Here is a 16,444-nt window from a genome sequence, read left to right on the forward strand (position 1 = left end):
GCAACGTTTTCAAGGATACTGTTGTGAACAAGACCCGCGAGAATAGAGCGGTAAGCACACTAGATCTCCACTAGAGGACGTCAAATATTCGCATAGACCAAGACAGCATTTAAACGTTGGGCAATGGGAGTACAGTACAGAAATGTAAATACGAGGCAACTATCTACGTTCAACATGTCTTGTTTGCACAAGACATTTTTTGCACAACAAATTATGACATTTTAAGCACACATGCATTTTTGTGTGATTTTTGTGATTGTGGATGCAATAATTATTTTCCAAAAGTTATCTATATACCATCTATGTTTTTATTTATTAAATATTTTTAATCATTTATGCACAAGGAAATTTATACATAATGGCCATTTTGATATTTTGCGGTGTTTTCATATTGTATGAACATTGTTGTCATATACCAAATGATAGCCAAGCCATTTTAACCTGCCCACCAAGTCAGTGACTTTTTTTTTTCCAACAAGTGGAACAAGTCAAGTCAGTTCTTTTTGCCGCTTCAATTACACTTTCTCAAATGATTCATTTGCTCCCCTGGAGGGCCGCTACAGCCCAAAACTGACACCACGGGAAGGCAGAGCATACAGGGATCTGTCAGTCTGGCTCTGCAAAGGTCACTCCTGCAGAGCTGGATGGCCGTGGGATGTCATGCCATAGTATAGTTGTAGTTGTGGGAATACAGGCTGCTGGGTCAAGATGAAAACATGTATCTTAAAAAATAGACATCTCACTGATGACAGACAACAGTCTAGAGGGAGTTGATACTGCCCTTCATTACATTTTGTAGACAATAACCATGAAGAATTGATGATTTTTAAAAATAAAACATCTACTTGTGTGACTATATGTGATCATAATGTCAAGTACTGCCTTCCATATTTTACCTCAATACTGACATTGAAACCATACCACAGCAAAAACCCAAAACATGCCTGTTTGTTTATCATCAACTGGAACATTTCAAGGTGACTGACACGTGGGAGCCAAAACAACCGAAAGGCTTTCATAGACATCCTGCCATCCTATTCTCTTGAGACTATATAGGGGGGTGGGCGTCCTGAAGGCTGCAAAACTCAGCCTGGTTTCACTGCAGCACTTCGACATCTTCTATGAGGGGTAAAGGGATGTTTTATTACTTGCTGCCACAAGGTTTTTCCCTGATTAAAAGAGCATAAAGGACAAGCAGAGCACAGACTTTACAATCTTTGATGTTTTATTCCAGCACAAGTTTTTTTTGTGTTGGCTGTGTAACTAGGAATTGAAAGGAGAAGTACAAAATGGGGAATTACAGACAGTTCTAGTATCATTTGTTTTAATCCCTATTGTGTTTATTTTCTAAAACCACAGCTAGGAAAACATCACTTTCCCTGCCTTCTTTGGAAAGACGGAACACGGTTGAAAAATAAATATCGGATAAGGACCAATGAATGACAGATTTGAAAATGTTTTACCTTTTAAGTTAGGTATTTTTTTTTGTATTTAACACAGTTTTTACCAAAAGAGACAAAGAATGCGGGTCGGCAACCAATAAAATTTATATTATTAATGCCAACAACAAATACCACACCTCTAGATTTTTTTTTTTTTTTAATCAAATGACTTTCAGAACTTAATAACATTTTTCAGCTCAACCCTTTTGGAACAATTGGTCCTAACAAATCTTTTTTTCCCTTAGGAAAACACCATAACTGGGGAATGTAGTCTTTTTAGATAGGGTTTCCCCAAAATGATGTCTGTGTCCATTTTATTTGGGTTTCCGATTGTCAAAGTAATTTATGTAAGTTTCAAATAAAATATAAAGTCCTCCATTTCTTGGCAATTGGTGCTTGTTGTAATAGACAATTAATGATACATTTTCACGTCCATTTTAGTAAAGGAACAAAATTCAAGGCTTGAGCTAACGTTTTGGGAAACTCTGTCCCAAGGTATTGGCAAAAGCTTAGAACAAAAAGATGGTTTAACATTGGATCGTCACGACCAAATGTGTTCAGAACGACACAAGGCTTGGGTAGCATTGCCAATAACGTCTTGCTTGGAAACAGGAAAATAAAATTAAAATCACAACAGTGTACCAATGAGAAGTGCACACAAAATTATATTTTGTTTAAAAAATAAAATAAAAATAAAACTTGCTTATTCACAGACAGGTGACGGACATTGCTTTTTGAGGTTTGTTATGTACAGAGGATTTTGTGTTTTTAAAATGAAATATTTTATGAATTGTTTCCACCTTCTGACATCACACAGTAACAACACATAAAGCACATTATTCAAGGGGTAAAAGTTCATTAAAAAATAAGGGAGGGGGCACCCACACATTATCACTTATTCCTACTGTATGAATGGCTGCACTTCTTAAAGCCAAAGTGAACAGTCATATATTTTTTTCTCTCACCCACTCAGCACAAACAATTATGTTCCCTTGTGTTTGTGGACATGAGCATATGGCTTAAATAAATGTAAAACTATACCGCGCGATAAAAGGGTGGAAACAAAAAAAGTCTAGCTTTCTCAGTCCATCTTTTTTGAGATGATGCATATAGTTATGAGCAAAAGACAAATTGCTTTTCAAGTGATCTGTACGTTTCCACTAAGGTTTGACACTGTTTAACTTGGAGCGCGTTCGCCAGTGTAAACAGTCCAGATGACAAAAAAAAAGATAAATGTGCTGGCTGTCGTGGAGATGCGCAGGCTAAAAAGAAATGGAAATGGAAAAAAAAATATATATATATAGGCAGCTACCATTCAGGAAGATATCCTGTGACAGGGAGCAGTTTGGATCTTTAGTGCAATGTGGGTTGAGGGGGGTGAGGAGCAGAGCGTCCACGCGGCTGCTTGGAGACGTCCACTGAGCGTCAGAAAGAGGGCAGGCTAAAAGGTGGACTTGATGCTTGTATTCTCACAGTATTCACAGACGCACATGTCCAAACACACTTCATGAAACTACAGCAGTTCTTTGTCCTGAGCCTCTTGAATGCGCGGGCCTATGTGTAAACATCAACATGAGAGCCATGACGTGAAAGATCATGTGTCGTGTCGGGCCTGTAATTCTGTTTGTCTACACGTCGTATACATATTATTATTATTTTTTTAGTGCCCCCCAGTCTTTAGTCCCGCCGCGTGAGTCGCAAAGGTACAGTCATCCATCGCATGACACCGGCGGATCCCGAGGTGCTTCTTCCTGCTCACCTCGTCGGCGTACTCAAAACATACCGCAGTAGAGGTGCCGCAAGAGGCTGTACCACATGTAGCCGGAGACGAAGGCAAATGACTGGATGGCGCACAGCCACACGGGGTCCAGTGTCATTTCCCGAGAGATCGCTTCTTTCTGGCCCTCTGGAGTTGGGAACGTTCCTGTTGAGAAGGAGACGAGGAATGTGAAAGGTGATGGATTCCTAGTGGCAATCACGGCTACTAGTTAGCACTGCTAGTCAAGTTCACGCTACATACGCTCACTTCCAAGATATGAGCTGTATCAAAACAACACAGGAATCAATGTGGATGGTTATGACGAGTCTTAGATTGCAGTGAAGCGATAGATTGAAGTGCAGCAAATGTTGTGAAAAGTACTATAGAAATTCATCAAAAGCACACAAACCTGTGTCGTAGAAGTGGGCCAGTAAGTCCTCTTTCTCCACAAACCTCTGATACAGCCAGTCTGTCAGAGCCTGCTCCTCTACAGGAACTTCTTTAATTGGGTACATCCTGAAAGAAGACACAAAAGAAATGTGTGAACAGATCCGGCAAAGAACTTGCGTGTCAGCAACAGCCTGAAGCCCATTTTAAATGACAGTCGATAAAACGCTGTCTGTGTGTATTTACAGTAGCTTGGACTAGAAAAATCCTTAGCAGAGTGCCTCCCCCTCACATGAGCGAGTTCAAGTGGTTTTTTCGCGCTCAAAGTCTAGCCACACGGTGGCCTCAGTGGGCTGCGTGGTCACCTTCAACTAGAGGTTACGGCTCCTCCCTCAGAGGAGCATTTCCTCTGCACTCAGTGTTACTTTAATATTCCTGACCATTTAAAAGGACATCTGTGGAGAGGATCTGGAGGAAGAAGGCAATGGGCCATAGAGTATTGATATCATTTAACATGTATTGATTGGTTAAACCATTAATACTGGGGGACCAAGTCTTATTATACTGCAGGTAACAAAGAATTGGTGGATATATTGGACTGCATATTATTATTATGCAAGTTGTCCTAAGGTCAGATGTTAATCATTGCACTTGTGTTCACCCAAATGATGATGGGGTGAATCCAAAAGTGTTTGCTCTTCCATATATCTATTGGCTTTCCATTTTGCTTCTTTACATTTTCTTATTCTAAAGAGATTGCTTTCATTCCCAACTGGGCAAGGAAGCTAATTAAATTTGGACCGTGTCAGGGAAAAGCTGCCCACTTTTACAGGAAAAAGGCAATCATTATTTAGGGACTCGTCAGTCTCGTGGGGAAATTGAGAGGGAAAAAAGTTTCTGCAATGTCATAAATGGCGAACGTAGAGATTAGCAATTGGACGATGGTGACCAAAAAGTCTCGTGTCCTGCTTCTCTGTCTCCATTTTTCTTGTTAAGATAAGCACCCCCCCCCCCCACACACACACACTACCCTCATGTGAGCCTATGAGGCTCCAAATCGCATCATTATTCTTTTTCTCAGTCCTTCTGTGGACAGTGAATCAGTCTTACTACTGTTTGTAGTAAAATGACGTATTATTTTTGTAAACCTTGTAAAACTTGGAAACCTGAATAACACACCAAATTACTTGGCCTTTTAAGACTAACCAGCCCTGCCATCATAAGGAAGAAGTTGAGGGTCAGTCGTAGGAGTTTACTTGATCATTGCTCCATTAACTGTTCGATTTGTTTCTGGTCTAGCTTAAGGCTGTCTACGTTCCAGGAAATGATTTGGTCAGAAACAATGGACGTGACAAATGTAAAAGGCTTGGCCGAAGGGAACAGCTGAATGAACTACCAACACGTTGATATTCAAGAGCTTTCTGTCACACTAAGGATGCATTGACACTGCACAAGTTAAAATACTACAGTTATTCCTTCTTCACTGTGTGTGTGTGTGTGTTTGTGTGTGTCGACGGAGCAAGATCACTTTATCACTGTGATCAGTTGTATCTGAACTGATGTGTGGGGGATGAAGTTAATGAGTGTCGAGGCCGGGTGCCTCTTATCAGTGCAGAGGTCATGAGTAAAGAACTATCACAATGACGTCATTGTCACAGGTGATCATGAACTTTATGCTAAGCTGACAGATAGTCGAGCAGTAAACATTGAATAATACGAGTACATTAGGAGACAGATTTGAATGTCTATTTCTGATGACTGTTTCACTAGGCTTTGAACCAATGACCAAATCGATGCTGAGAAAGATGAACAAAATCCTGTGCTGGGAAAGCGGGAAAAAAAAACCAACAACTCCATGAAGGATCTCATTAATATACTCAAAGGTGTGACGAATTGATTGTGGAAGCCCTCAAGCCAAGCCAATCCAAGTAGGAAATGTGATGTGTTCCACGTACTAGCCCCGTAGCTCAGCTGTTTTGTGGGAGGAAGAAAAATCCAAAGATGGCTTGAGAAAGCAGTACAAGTGCAAGCTCAACAATTCAGACGTGCGACCCGCGTCTTGTCATAGACACCTTGCAGCTCCCGCCAAGAGTAGCTTTCATTAAAGCAGACAGTAGAACATTAAACAAGGAAAAATGAGACAGTACAAAAAAAAGCAACATCTTCAACACCTACCACTGCCCTCGCTCTGCCTTTGTCCACCCACCTAACTCTCTCAAGTGACATTCAGTAGTCTTAGGATCTGTAAAACTGGTCTTATATGGCGAAAAGCCACAAGAAAAAGGCTGGGTGGATGGGATTAAAAAAAAAATGCAGAGCACAGATTCATCTAGAATGCTACACAATGCTCAGCTGCCTGTTGAGAGGCTTGGTCCCGGTAATCTGATATCAGGCAAAAAACACACACACAGAAACAGGCTGGAATAGGTGGATTCAAGACCTCTTGCCTCACCACAACCAAGATGGAATGATTACAGCACTAATTATGATTCATTGATGATTCTACACGATACCAATAATCTCATCATGTCACCAGGGAAACTGATATCAAGCATTCTGTGTCTCATTAGACAAAAGGCACCTGGACAAGTGGTAGAGTGTTGATGTAATAATGGAAGGAAGCTATAAAATAGAAGGATGGCAAGAAGAACAATGTTCCACCCACTTGTGACACGAGTGAGATGTTTATGATGGAAATGCAAATCGTTTGAATCCTACTCTAAATGTGTTGAAACCCACATGCTTAGACAAATAAAAATAAGGAGCCCCCACAGCAAGTGGGTGATTTACTTGGCAGGGCAACCGCTCAGAACAGACAGTGACTAAGGTCTTCCCTGTTGCTTTTTTTTCCTGATAACATCAACTTCTAGCTCTTCTTCTCATCAGTGCATAACATTCCTCCTTTTCGGTTTCAATTTAATGTTTACCTTGTCATTAAAACATACTTTTGTTGAAGTATACCCTGTCTAAATTAGTCATCAAGACTGCGCACACTCAATATTTACCGTTAGAACAATTCAGCCTGTGGTCAGACCTAATTGCCTAAACCGAGCACATCTGAATACTCTTCTTAATAAAAATGTGTTATTCTGAAGTACTACATCATAGTACTCACTCCCTCTATGTTTATCTGAACAGCGGGCACATTATTCCTCTCGTCTGAGCACCTGTACCAGCCTGGATCTTGATCACTGACGTGTGTGCGCACAAGTTTAACAGCTGTGCCGCGAGTTAGGGTGCCTGTCTGCAGAACCGCTTACTATGCAAAGGAAGGGGACTGTTTTAATGTTTGGTTAGATTGTCTCAAAATTGTGATACCTCTGACAATTTATTACAGACACAATGAGCCCTTTGCTTTAGTCCAAGTGAATGACCAGATGTAAAAAAAAAAAAACCAACAAAAAAAAAAAAAAAAAAAAAAAACCTCCGGAGACGGATCATCAAGGCAAGTTCAATAAATCACATTTTGTTCAATTACACCCTGCAGAGTGAAGTGTTCACAGCATCCCGAGGGTCATCATGACTTCCAGCAACTGCCGCTTGACCCTGAATGCATCCCTCATAAGATACTACATAGATGCTGTGTACAGTAAAAAGACATTTATCTTGACTGGGGTCTTGCAACGAAGCTAATCCAGATGCACCTTTATCGTATAATTAAGTGTAAGGATAACTACACAAGGAGGGGAGAGGTCATCGCAGTGACCGAACAGAGGACAGTGGTGTATTAAGTCATCTAATAACTTCTTCAGCTCTGGTGCATTCCGCTGACTCACTAAGTATGAAAGCAAGTTGGTGGGGACTCCCTTCTGTACTCTTGAGCTATCAGTGAGTGGATTCTTAAATTCTCCCTCGATAGAAGTAAACACCTTAGGAGAGTGACAATATCAGTCTCAAAGTCTATGTACCAAATTTAGGAGTGTCAGTCGCTGCAACTTTGCTGATCTGCTTTTATTTCACCCTTACCTGTAGTGAACATGGGTGACTGTTGCCGACCTGTAGCCAAAAATCCACGTCTGGATGTCCATGGGTCTGGCTTTGGGATAAGCTATGGTCACATCTATCACCCACTGCAGCCCTTTGCGCTTTTTACCTGGAACAGAGTAGACACCAAAATGATAATGCCAAGCAGAACGTGACAAAGGGTAATAGGGGTGAATTGTCTATCTGCTTTGAATTTTTACAATTTTTTATAATAAATAATTGGCTATGAAATGACATCTAATTGAATGGGCAAGCCAGTATGAGTGAACTGTATACAAACTTGTGTTGACTGAGCATATTTGTCTGCAAATTAGCAAGGTGAACCAAAAACCATGGCACACGTTACCGGCTCATTCATACCACAGAATAAGTGACTTAGCGGGCTTTCTTGGCATTGATGGGAATCGCCACAGACATCACAGCATGGGTAATTGGATCCCAAGCTTTGTCCAAGCACGCAAAGAGGAAGCCACACTCGCATGTGTGCAGCGGGCCAAAGTACGAGGCTTTGAGCCAACGCATCGCTACAGTGACAAACCACACTGTAATAAACGGCAGAGGTGCGTCCTTCAGCATGCACTGCCAGGGGGACAAATGCAGCACCTTGGTCGAAACTACAACGTGACAGTAGACTCAACATCACCCAGAGGCACGCTTGTGATTGGTCAACTCATATGGTTTATCATAAACCGTTTCGAGTCATGAACTTTGCCGGGGTGCTTGCTATCTATTCACCAACATGTACACCTTATCAGTGTTTAAGCCAAGGAGACACTGAATGGTCGTTAGACAGCGGCACGCATAGTATTTACATCAAATCTGGTTTTCTGCAAGTGGCCCATTTGTCTCGGAGTGAGTCAGCAAAATGTGGGTACCTCTGCAGAGCATCATGGATGGTCGGGGTGAGATGGCACTTAAATAAGCTAACACACGGAGAGGACACAGGGACAGGGTACACTTTGGGGTATTTGTTTTTTTTTTCCCCTGCCCTATGTTTAAAAGCCATTAGCAAGATTCAAGTGGAAGGACAAAGCCTCTCTACACCAACCTGCTTGCAGCGTCGAGAGAAAGCGGCTACAACGAGAACATGCGCAGGCTGCACATGCGGCCAATTAAGCGGTACAGCGTGTTTTGACACTCTTGTCTTGATAAACTCACAGTGGTTTGCATCAAGCACCGAGCCTGCCTTTAGGGCACGCAGCTGAGCCACATTTTCAACAATGCTGGCCAAAACATCCTCGGGACTAAAACTACAACAAATCACCCTTCAACTGGATTACTTTATGCATTTGTGTTGGTTTTGCTTTTGTGTGTTAATGTTTTCTAAGGTCATACAAATTTAACGGTTTAGTCAAATGTTTCAGCTCAGTAAGCATCCAAATACAAATGACAACTACAACTATTTTTTATTATTTTTTTTTTATTTAAATAAATGCAACCATTTGCACGAGGTTGCTTCGATCTGAAACCTGGGCGGCGTTTTTGCACATGTACGTGTTAGTTACCGGTCTGGTTGGGTGTCCCGCTCTCATTGCCCACACTGCCATTTTCATGCTGGGCTGACAAAGTTTTCAGGATGACCTGGGTGGCACCGAGGCGCGGCAGCGTGACGTGGGTCAGGTGGGGTAGAGAATGCTTTTTGGCAAACAACTGGCTGGTTTCCCTCCGCTTGCGCAGGAAGCCACCCTCGGGGAACAGTACGATCCACTTCCTGTCACGACTATGGTAATATTTGTCTAAGTGTTCCTTCAAGTAGACCAGCTGCTTGTCTCGGTGGGCTTTACCCTGAAGGGAATAAAGACATGCCTTGACAACACTTACAAGCAAACACTAATAAGTTGGTGGCAGCACGACTGTCGAGCACTCTGATAAGTAATACTGTCACGCCACGGGTGTGAAAAGAATGACATTAGGGACATTAGCAATGACATGGAGGGAGGTTGAGAGGATTGATCTCCACTAAAGTTCAGTTGGTCAAAAGCCAATTTAAATGCATCAGCGGCATACGGGCTTTTGGCGGTGTTATAAACTTGCGTGGCACACCAATCATAGAAGAAATCACTGCATCGTTTATGTGTCAGGGTTGAGGGGAATATAAAGTCCACCCATATTGGAGGATACATTGACACTAGAGGCAGGTGTGCAATACAATCAAAAATGTTTATACCCTTACAGAATAATTATTCTTAAAAATCACATGAAATTAACAGATTTTTTTCTGGGATCTTTTCTCCATTTATTTATAAAATAGGCCACACCATTTTACCCTTTCACTGACTGGGATATCATTTCATAGCCAGTGTACAGTACGTACAGTATGTGATATTTCTTAGCGCCACGCTAATGTGTTTAAAATTGGATCTTGTTCCATGTGCAGCCTACTGCTGCTGCTGTACACATGGTGGCGAGATATGCCAGCTCCGCCCCATGAACAGCAGATGCTTGCCTGGCTGTCGCTGCGTGAGGTATTTTGGGGAAGGATGTCAGCAATGCACACTAGAATGCCAGAAGGGATCAAAGAAATGACTAAGACCAATCAGGCTTGTATGTGGCTCAAGGTGAATCGGCCTTGACAGGTGCTCTACGAGGGATTCTGAGGCAGAAATTTGCTGGGCACTCAAGTAAAATGATTAAAAGCAGATTAATGCTGACTGGCGATTAGAATGAATCAATGAAGCCTTAAAAACAACATGCGTCATATTCCAGGAATTCAGGGAGGATAGCATTCACAGTATATTCCCAGTGGGTGTCTCGTGAAGGCTGGTCAAAGCAGCCTGCTCTGCCCCACAACAAAGGGTTAGCCTGACCTAGCAGGGCTGAGCGGCACACAACCCCCCAGACTCCACACACTACTGTCCATAGTAGCTGACCTTCACAGACAATGCCCCAGCCTTCAGAAGACTAAATGTGTGTAAGCCTTCCAGCGGGGACAGGAGTGATGATTTAATATTTCACATGATGTGATAGTTCTTACCTGTCTGATGAAGAAGTCACCGTGTATAAGGGACACTAGGCCAAAGTTTGTGTATTTGAACACATGGTCCATCAACCACATCATTTTTCGTACCACCTGGAAAGGAAAACAAACTTACTTTTTAAACCGTAGCATACTGTTAATATAGTTGTCGTTGCAATAATGTAAACAACCCTACAACACTTTGAAGAGTATATCAGTGAGATAATGTAAATATATTCTGCAAGTCCTACTTAATGTGAAGTTCTTATCAGTTGCTATGATTTACAACTGATATATGATATTCCAGATATCATTCATACATGTAACAGTACTTCTCAGGTGTTATCTTCTTCCTTATCATTTCTTGTGAAATTTACAGAGAAACTCTTGCTAGGTCAGAAATGTATATCTTGTTTCCACCGCACCCTTTGTACTTAAGTTCTTATTTTATGATGCAATCTTGTGATAATAACTGTTCTGCTCTCTGCTCGCTTAATTGCTCATCAGAGATTAATATTTTTCTCCTGCATTTTTTCTAATAGTTGACTCCATTTTGCCACTTGCTGTCAACTGAAAATTACATCACAGATCCCTGTATAAGCCAGTGTTTAAAAACTTTTTGTTTGTATTTTTTATGTCATTCAGCAAAACAGGCAACATATTAGAGGCACACCCCTGAGAAAACAATGCTGTTAGAAAAACACATTGTGTAAATAGGCTACATACAGTATTGACATTTAAGGTCAGAGCCGTTCTGAGGGATGTGGCCTCATCTCAAGGCTATTTTGTTTTCCTGTGTTTTGGCCATGTGTAACCAGAGTTTGGAGAGGGGGAAAATAAACCTATTGGAAAGGTGAGTGGCCGCATTGTAGGCCCTAGTTAATGTGACTCTTAATTCTATTTTCAGAATAATTTAAAACATTCTGAAGCCACTTCATTCAAGCCCAACATTATAATCATACAGGTTGCAGACAATGTCTGTAGTCTTACCATGCCCTTGTCTTGCAGGCACATCATAAGGGTGCATACATCTCCCGTGGATTGATGGTTGACAATGACCATGGCTTCATCTTCAGAAATGGGCCGCACATCATCGCCCCACTCGGTGACTACGAAGCAAATGAGATACACTTCATATAAAGACTTCAGCTCGCATTCTTTATATGGATGCAGTCCGCATGGACTGCAAGCAAGCGTAGCCTAGAACTAGAATAAGAAAATGACAAATAACTACAGCTCCATATCAACTTTGATTAGTTAATGAAGTCGCTGGAATGTTTTTCTAATCAATTGAAACTATTACAACAGGGATTTCGTGTGTACATAGTAGATTTGTTAGTTGTCATAGATTAAACAATTCTCATATGCAAAAAGCCGTGTCAACAATCGATTAGTAAGACTTGATCAGAAAAGCAAAGTACAGAACCAGCAGCACTGCCTTTTGTTGTCAAAGAGCTAAAAATAATATAGAGAAAAATATAGCCGCAAGCTTTTTTTCCCGCAGGCCAAATGGCACGCTGCACACGAGCACCCGGCTACCAAGAGAATAATACACAGCCATTATTAACTTGGAACTGTGTTCCCTTGAGGCAGACAAAGCTGTTTCGGCATGACAATAACCAGCATGAACTAGCACCTGATTGAGTAAATCTAAAGTGGTCTTTGGTCCTTGTGTCCTGATTTACATTGTTGAGGATCTATTCAGAGCATATGCGCTATTTTATAAGGCAATTGCCAGGGTGATTGTTGACAGCACTTACAAGAGCTTAAACAAAAAGGGGAAATGTGGCTCATGTTTGACAAGGGTCGGAAACAATAGTTCTCCCAGAGAACACGTGGAACCATTAGCAATTGAAAGTACACTTGAGCAGCTCAGTATATAAACCGAAAACCATGGGGATCTGCTACAAGCCCGAGGGTGAAAAGATTCAGCTGAGCTTCAGTCATGTGCGGGGAATCCCCACAGTCATGGGAGGGTCAGCTCAAGTTGTGTGATGTAAATGTTGCAGTAGTCAGGCTTCTGCAATCCGTTTCCCCTCTAAAAGCAGAAGGCAAAATTTGGAAACAAGTTCCTAAAAAAAAAAAAAAAAAAAAAAAAGAGTTCGCCTTTTGCACCTCAAAACGATTCTCCTGAGAAAATTGTTTTGAGATGTCACTTGAGGTGTGTGCGCCCTGAAGGCAATGTCATTTCAGAAGGAGCACGCTCTCCTGCTCGCCCATGTCCCCATTGGCACCGGAGACGAGCATTAACGATATCACAGAGATGGGTCATCTGTCAGATAGAAATACATTAGGGAAATTGTCTTTGAGAGTCGACACAGTTAGCATAGCAGGGTGACAACCATGCTAGGGGCATTCAATGAAAGCCACCCCTGCAAGCGCTCCTCCTTCTCTCGAGGCAGAGGAAAATTTGGCCACTGACCCTCTTAATTAATCTCTCGTCACCCCCGTTGCGACTCGACCGGCAAGCTACAGAATGAGGGCCAAGTAGTCAATGATATTCACATCTTTGGAGCCTTGCGAGCGACATAAATCCTTCTACATAAATACACATTTTCTAAATAAAACAGAAACATACATGCAGAGTAAATAAAGGACCCTTTTATGTTCGTTATTCCAACGGCGCCTGAGATATTCTACGAAAGACTGAATTAAATTGGGTGAGATGTTTTCTGCCCTGATTAAAGCAGTGCTGCGGCCATATGACTTGGTAATGTGACCCCTGCCCCAATTAACACATTTTCATTCAGCTACATGAAACATTCAGACACACCCACTTATATTTGGACTTCAATCATAGGTATTATTTTTTGGCTCCAATATTCCCCTCTACAAAGGCCTGACAAAATGATAATACAGGTAACTTGGACGAAATAGGAGAGCTATCCGCAGTTGATGATTTAATACCATATTAATAACCAGGTGCAGCAAACACTGTATAATGAGGACCACGTCAATCAAGTGCGGTCTGCCTGTGCCCACACAGTCCACAAAATAGGTCTGTGCCAAGTAACCGACAACACGTGCGTGGGTGCTGCATGACTGCACATTGGCATTAACAAATGACGAGCGGTTCACGTTCATTTTTCACACGCAAATTTTTGCCAGGCCAAGTGCTAGATCCTCGTTGATGGGCCCCGTTTGTGGAAGACAGCAAGGGCCACAAAACTCAATTTGAAATCCATTCTTACCCAACAAACCTCGAGAGCATCCACTTCTCTTACAACATTGCTCACAGGGTGTGGTGAGCAATGTTTACCTCTGGGGCTGCTCCTTTTGCAAATGTAGCGTCATGAACTCATCGCAAACAGACTCAACCATGTTTTTAATGATCAAATGTCACAGTCATCTGATCACTTACCATGACTGTTACAACCACAGTGTAGACTGCGACCCTCCTCAGTTTGACAATCTGCAGGTATGCAAATGTTGCAAAACACAATACCAGGTAGGCTGACAATTGACAAATGCATTATTGATCAGTACACCTTGTTACTCCCTATGAACGCCACTTACAATTAGTAAGCATTTTGGTCACAGCTGCCGTGGAACCAAACCATTGACTGCATGAATCACTTGCAAGATTCAACCCAGTAGTTGTCAGAAATAATACAAACGGACCCTGGTGATTTCCCCCCCCCCCACACTCTCATATTACACAGCAATTGCTTTCATTGTTGGTTAGAGTAACAATTAAGAGACTTCTTACGGCTTCTAGTGCCTCAAGTAGTGCTTTGGTTATTAAATGTTCATGTAAAAGTAAGAAAAATGCAAGAATCACATATGAACAGACAGTACAAGTGGGATCAATACTTGGTATCTATCGGTGATTACTCAATGATAAAGTACAGTCTGAAAAAAAGTGGTATCAAACATCCCTATAGTTTTTGAGTTGCATGACAGTTCAAAATTATGTGTTCAAAAGCATGTTACCTGTATAGCCTGCGATCCAGCCCCACGACGACACCATGGCCAGCAGCCATTTAAACATGACGCCCTCGAGGTGCCAGAACGTGGAGCTGTGCCATATTCTCATGGGCTGCAGCACCAGCAGGTACAGGCAGTAGGACGGGATGGCTACACAGTTGTTAATGAACATAAACACGAAACGGAACACAGCCTTCAGAAGAGTCCAGCAAAGTTTGCCGGCCCTGTCCAACAGCTGGGCCATCGTGATCCACACCGTCTGGAATAAATGCACAACAAATTCCTGTTTAAATTTGGTTAATTTCACAATTTCGCAAAAATTTATCCAATTGGTAAGTCCCCATTTGGACTTGCCATGTTTGTTTAGGAATTACAGACCAATCTAAACTGTTGAAAAATGACTTGTTCTTTTGCATTTACTGAAAACTACAATGCCTCTATATATTTTCGGCATTTGTTGCTGCATGTTCATATTTAGAATTTAAACAATTTTGCGAAACTTCTATGCAGGGCTAGACTCGCACATACACAAAAAAATCATGCAAAATAGGCCCTGACATTTTGACATCTTTGTTCAAAATTATTGACTTGTAGTCAGGTCAATTAAAGTTTAAAAACGTGATAAAATGACGTCATAACGTTAATAATGTTCTTTTGCGTTATTTCTACTTTTAGTCATTTTGTAAACTGGCCCATTAGAAATGGATAAGTTTCAGTAGAAATGCAGATATAGTAGTGAAGTGACCGTCATAAATGAGAATAATTTAGGTCTGTGTGTCTTCAAGCAAGTTGCCTTGGCGCCACTGTGATGCGTGAAAAGATTGGACCATAAAAGGACTTCATGACAAGCTAGCTAGCAGTGTGGGCTGTGCTAGCAAAGAGGAGGAATAATAGCAGAAAGAAACCAGCGAGTGTAAATGCGTTACTACATAACATACACATTCAAAAGAAAGCGCAGATACTTGACTGGACATTAAGTGGGAGCGCAACGGCTGAGCCAATGCGCAATAGTGTAACTGCACTTCCAGGATATAGTCAGACCCTGATTTAGACTTGACGTCTAGTAGGTCGTTACTTACCGAAGTAATGTCACAGAGGCATCCAAAGAGCATTAAAGATGTAGCAAAAAGCGAGTGTGTTGAAAAAAAGAGAACGCCGTCATGTGGAGAAAAAACCTAAACCAATAAGTTAACACATTTTCCAGCAGATATGGTCCGTGTTTTGGTCAAAACGAGGGACATCGTTCAATTTGGTCTGATGTAGTCGGAACAAACAGCAATCACAGCCATCGAGGCGACGTTATCCAGGGCTGCTCGGGGGGTCGAGTGAATCCCGGCGGGCACCGTTAGCCAGCTAGCTCGCTAGCTAGCTAGCAAGGAGCTCCACTTGAGCGCGGTCGGCTCAATCGCAGGCAGACACCGGGTTGATAATTCCACGGATGCATCATCACCATCATGGTCGTTTGGTTTAAGATCTCTATCGAGATCCTGTCTTCCACGCACAATAGAAGAGTCGGGCGTCGGCGCAGCCGCGACAAGCGTTCAATTGTAAAGACATATAACAGTCAAATGGGTTCAACGGCGATGTTTCTCTTGTGGGCTGCCAGGACCCGTTATCTATCTGCTTTAAGTCGAGATTCACACGGCAGTGAGTTGCACAGTGTATATGTAGATGACGGCGGAAAAGAGTCATATGCGTTCACAATAAACATTTTAAGAACAACAATTCTAAACACACGTTGAAATACACTTTTTTAAAAAAACCCTAGAATTTAACCTAATGATTCAAAAATATTAATTTGTTATACTACATGCCACGCTTACGTTCAACATTATTTACAAAAGGTTATCCTTTATTTTGAAATTTCAAAGTGGAAGTCAGGCATTTTCATCTTTCACTTGGGCTCACCTGGTAGCGGTCTCCTCATGCCCGCAGAGCGCAAGCTCTCTATTGTCAAATGATGATGGTTTTATTATCTTGTTAGGAAAT

The 16,444-nt window shown here is 41.8% G+C and overlaps 1 protein-coding gene across 1 annotated transcript; it reads right to left on the reverse strand.

Moving 5' to 3' along the window:
- Positions 1-1,207: 1,207 nt before the first annotated feature.
- lpgat1 (lysophosphatidylglycerol acyltransferase 1) lies at positions 1,208-16,121 on the reverse strand. Its single transcript, XM_088361476.1, has 8 exons — positions 15,535-16,121; positions 14,462-14,714; positions 11,519-11,637; positions 10,547-10,642; positions 9,078-9,357; positions 7,555-7,681; positions 3,611-3,717; positions 1,208-3,366 (listed from the first exon to the last, which is right to left on the reverse strand). Exons 1-8 carry the CDS (start codon positions 15,565-15,567, stop codon positions 3,215-3,217), a joined length of 1,167 nt encoding a protein of 388 aa, XP_088217602.1. The 5' UTR covers positions 15,568-16,121; the 3' UTR covers positions 1,208-3,214.
- Positions 16,122-16,444: the final 323 nt, after the last annotated feature.

This window comes from Syngnathus floridae, chromosome 19 (assembly GCF_059516105.1).
Source record: "Syngnathus floridae isolate MCC-2025c chromosome 19, RoL_Sflo_1.0, whole genome shotgun sequence".
Taxonomy (NCBI): domain Eukaryota; kingdom Metazoa; phylum Chordata; class Actinopteri; order Syngnathiformes; family Syngnathidae; genus Syngnathus; species Syngnathus floridae.

Coding starts and splice junctions, on each gene's coding strand:
- lpgat1 (XM_088361476.1), bottom strand. CDS start 15,567: ATGCTCTTTGGATGCCTCTGTGACATTACTTCG. Junction 9,358..10,546: donor GTGACTTCTTCATCAGACAG/GTAAGAACTATC, acceptor TATTCCCTTCAG/GGTAAAGCCCACCGAGACAA. Junction 3,718..7,554: donor GTCACCCATGTTCACTACAG/GTAAGGGTGAAA, acceptor GTCTTCTTTCAG/GATGTACCCAATTAAAGAAG.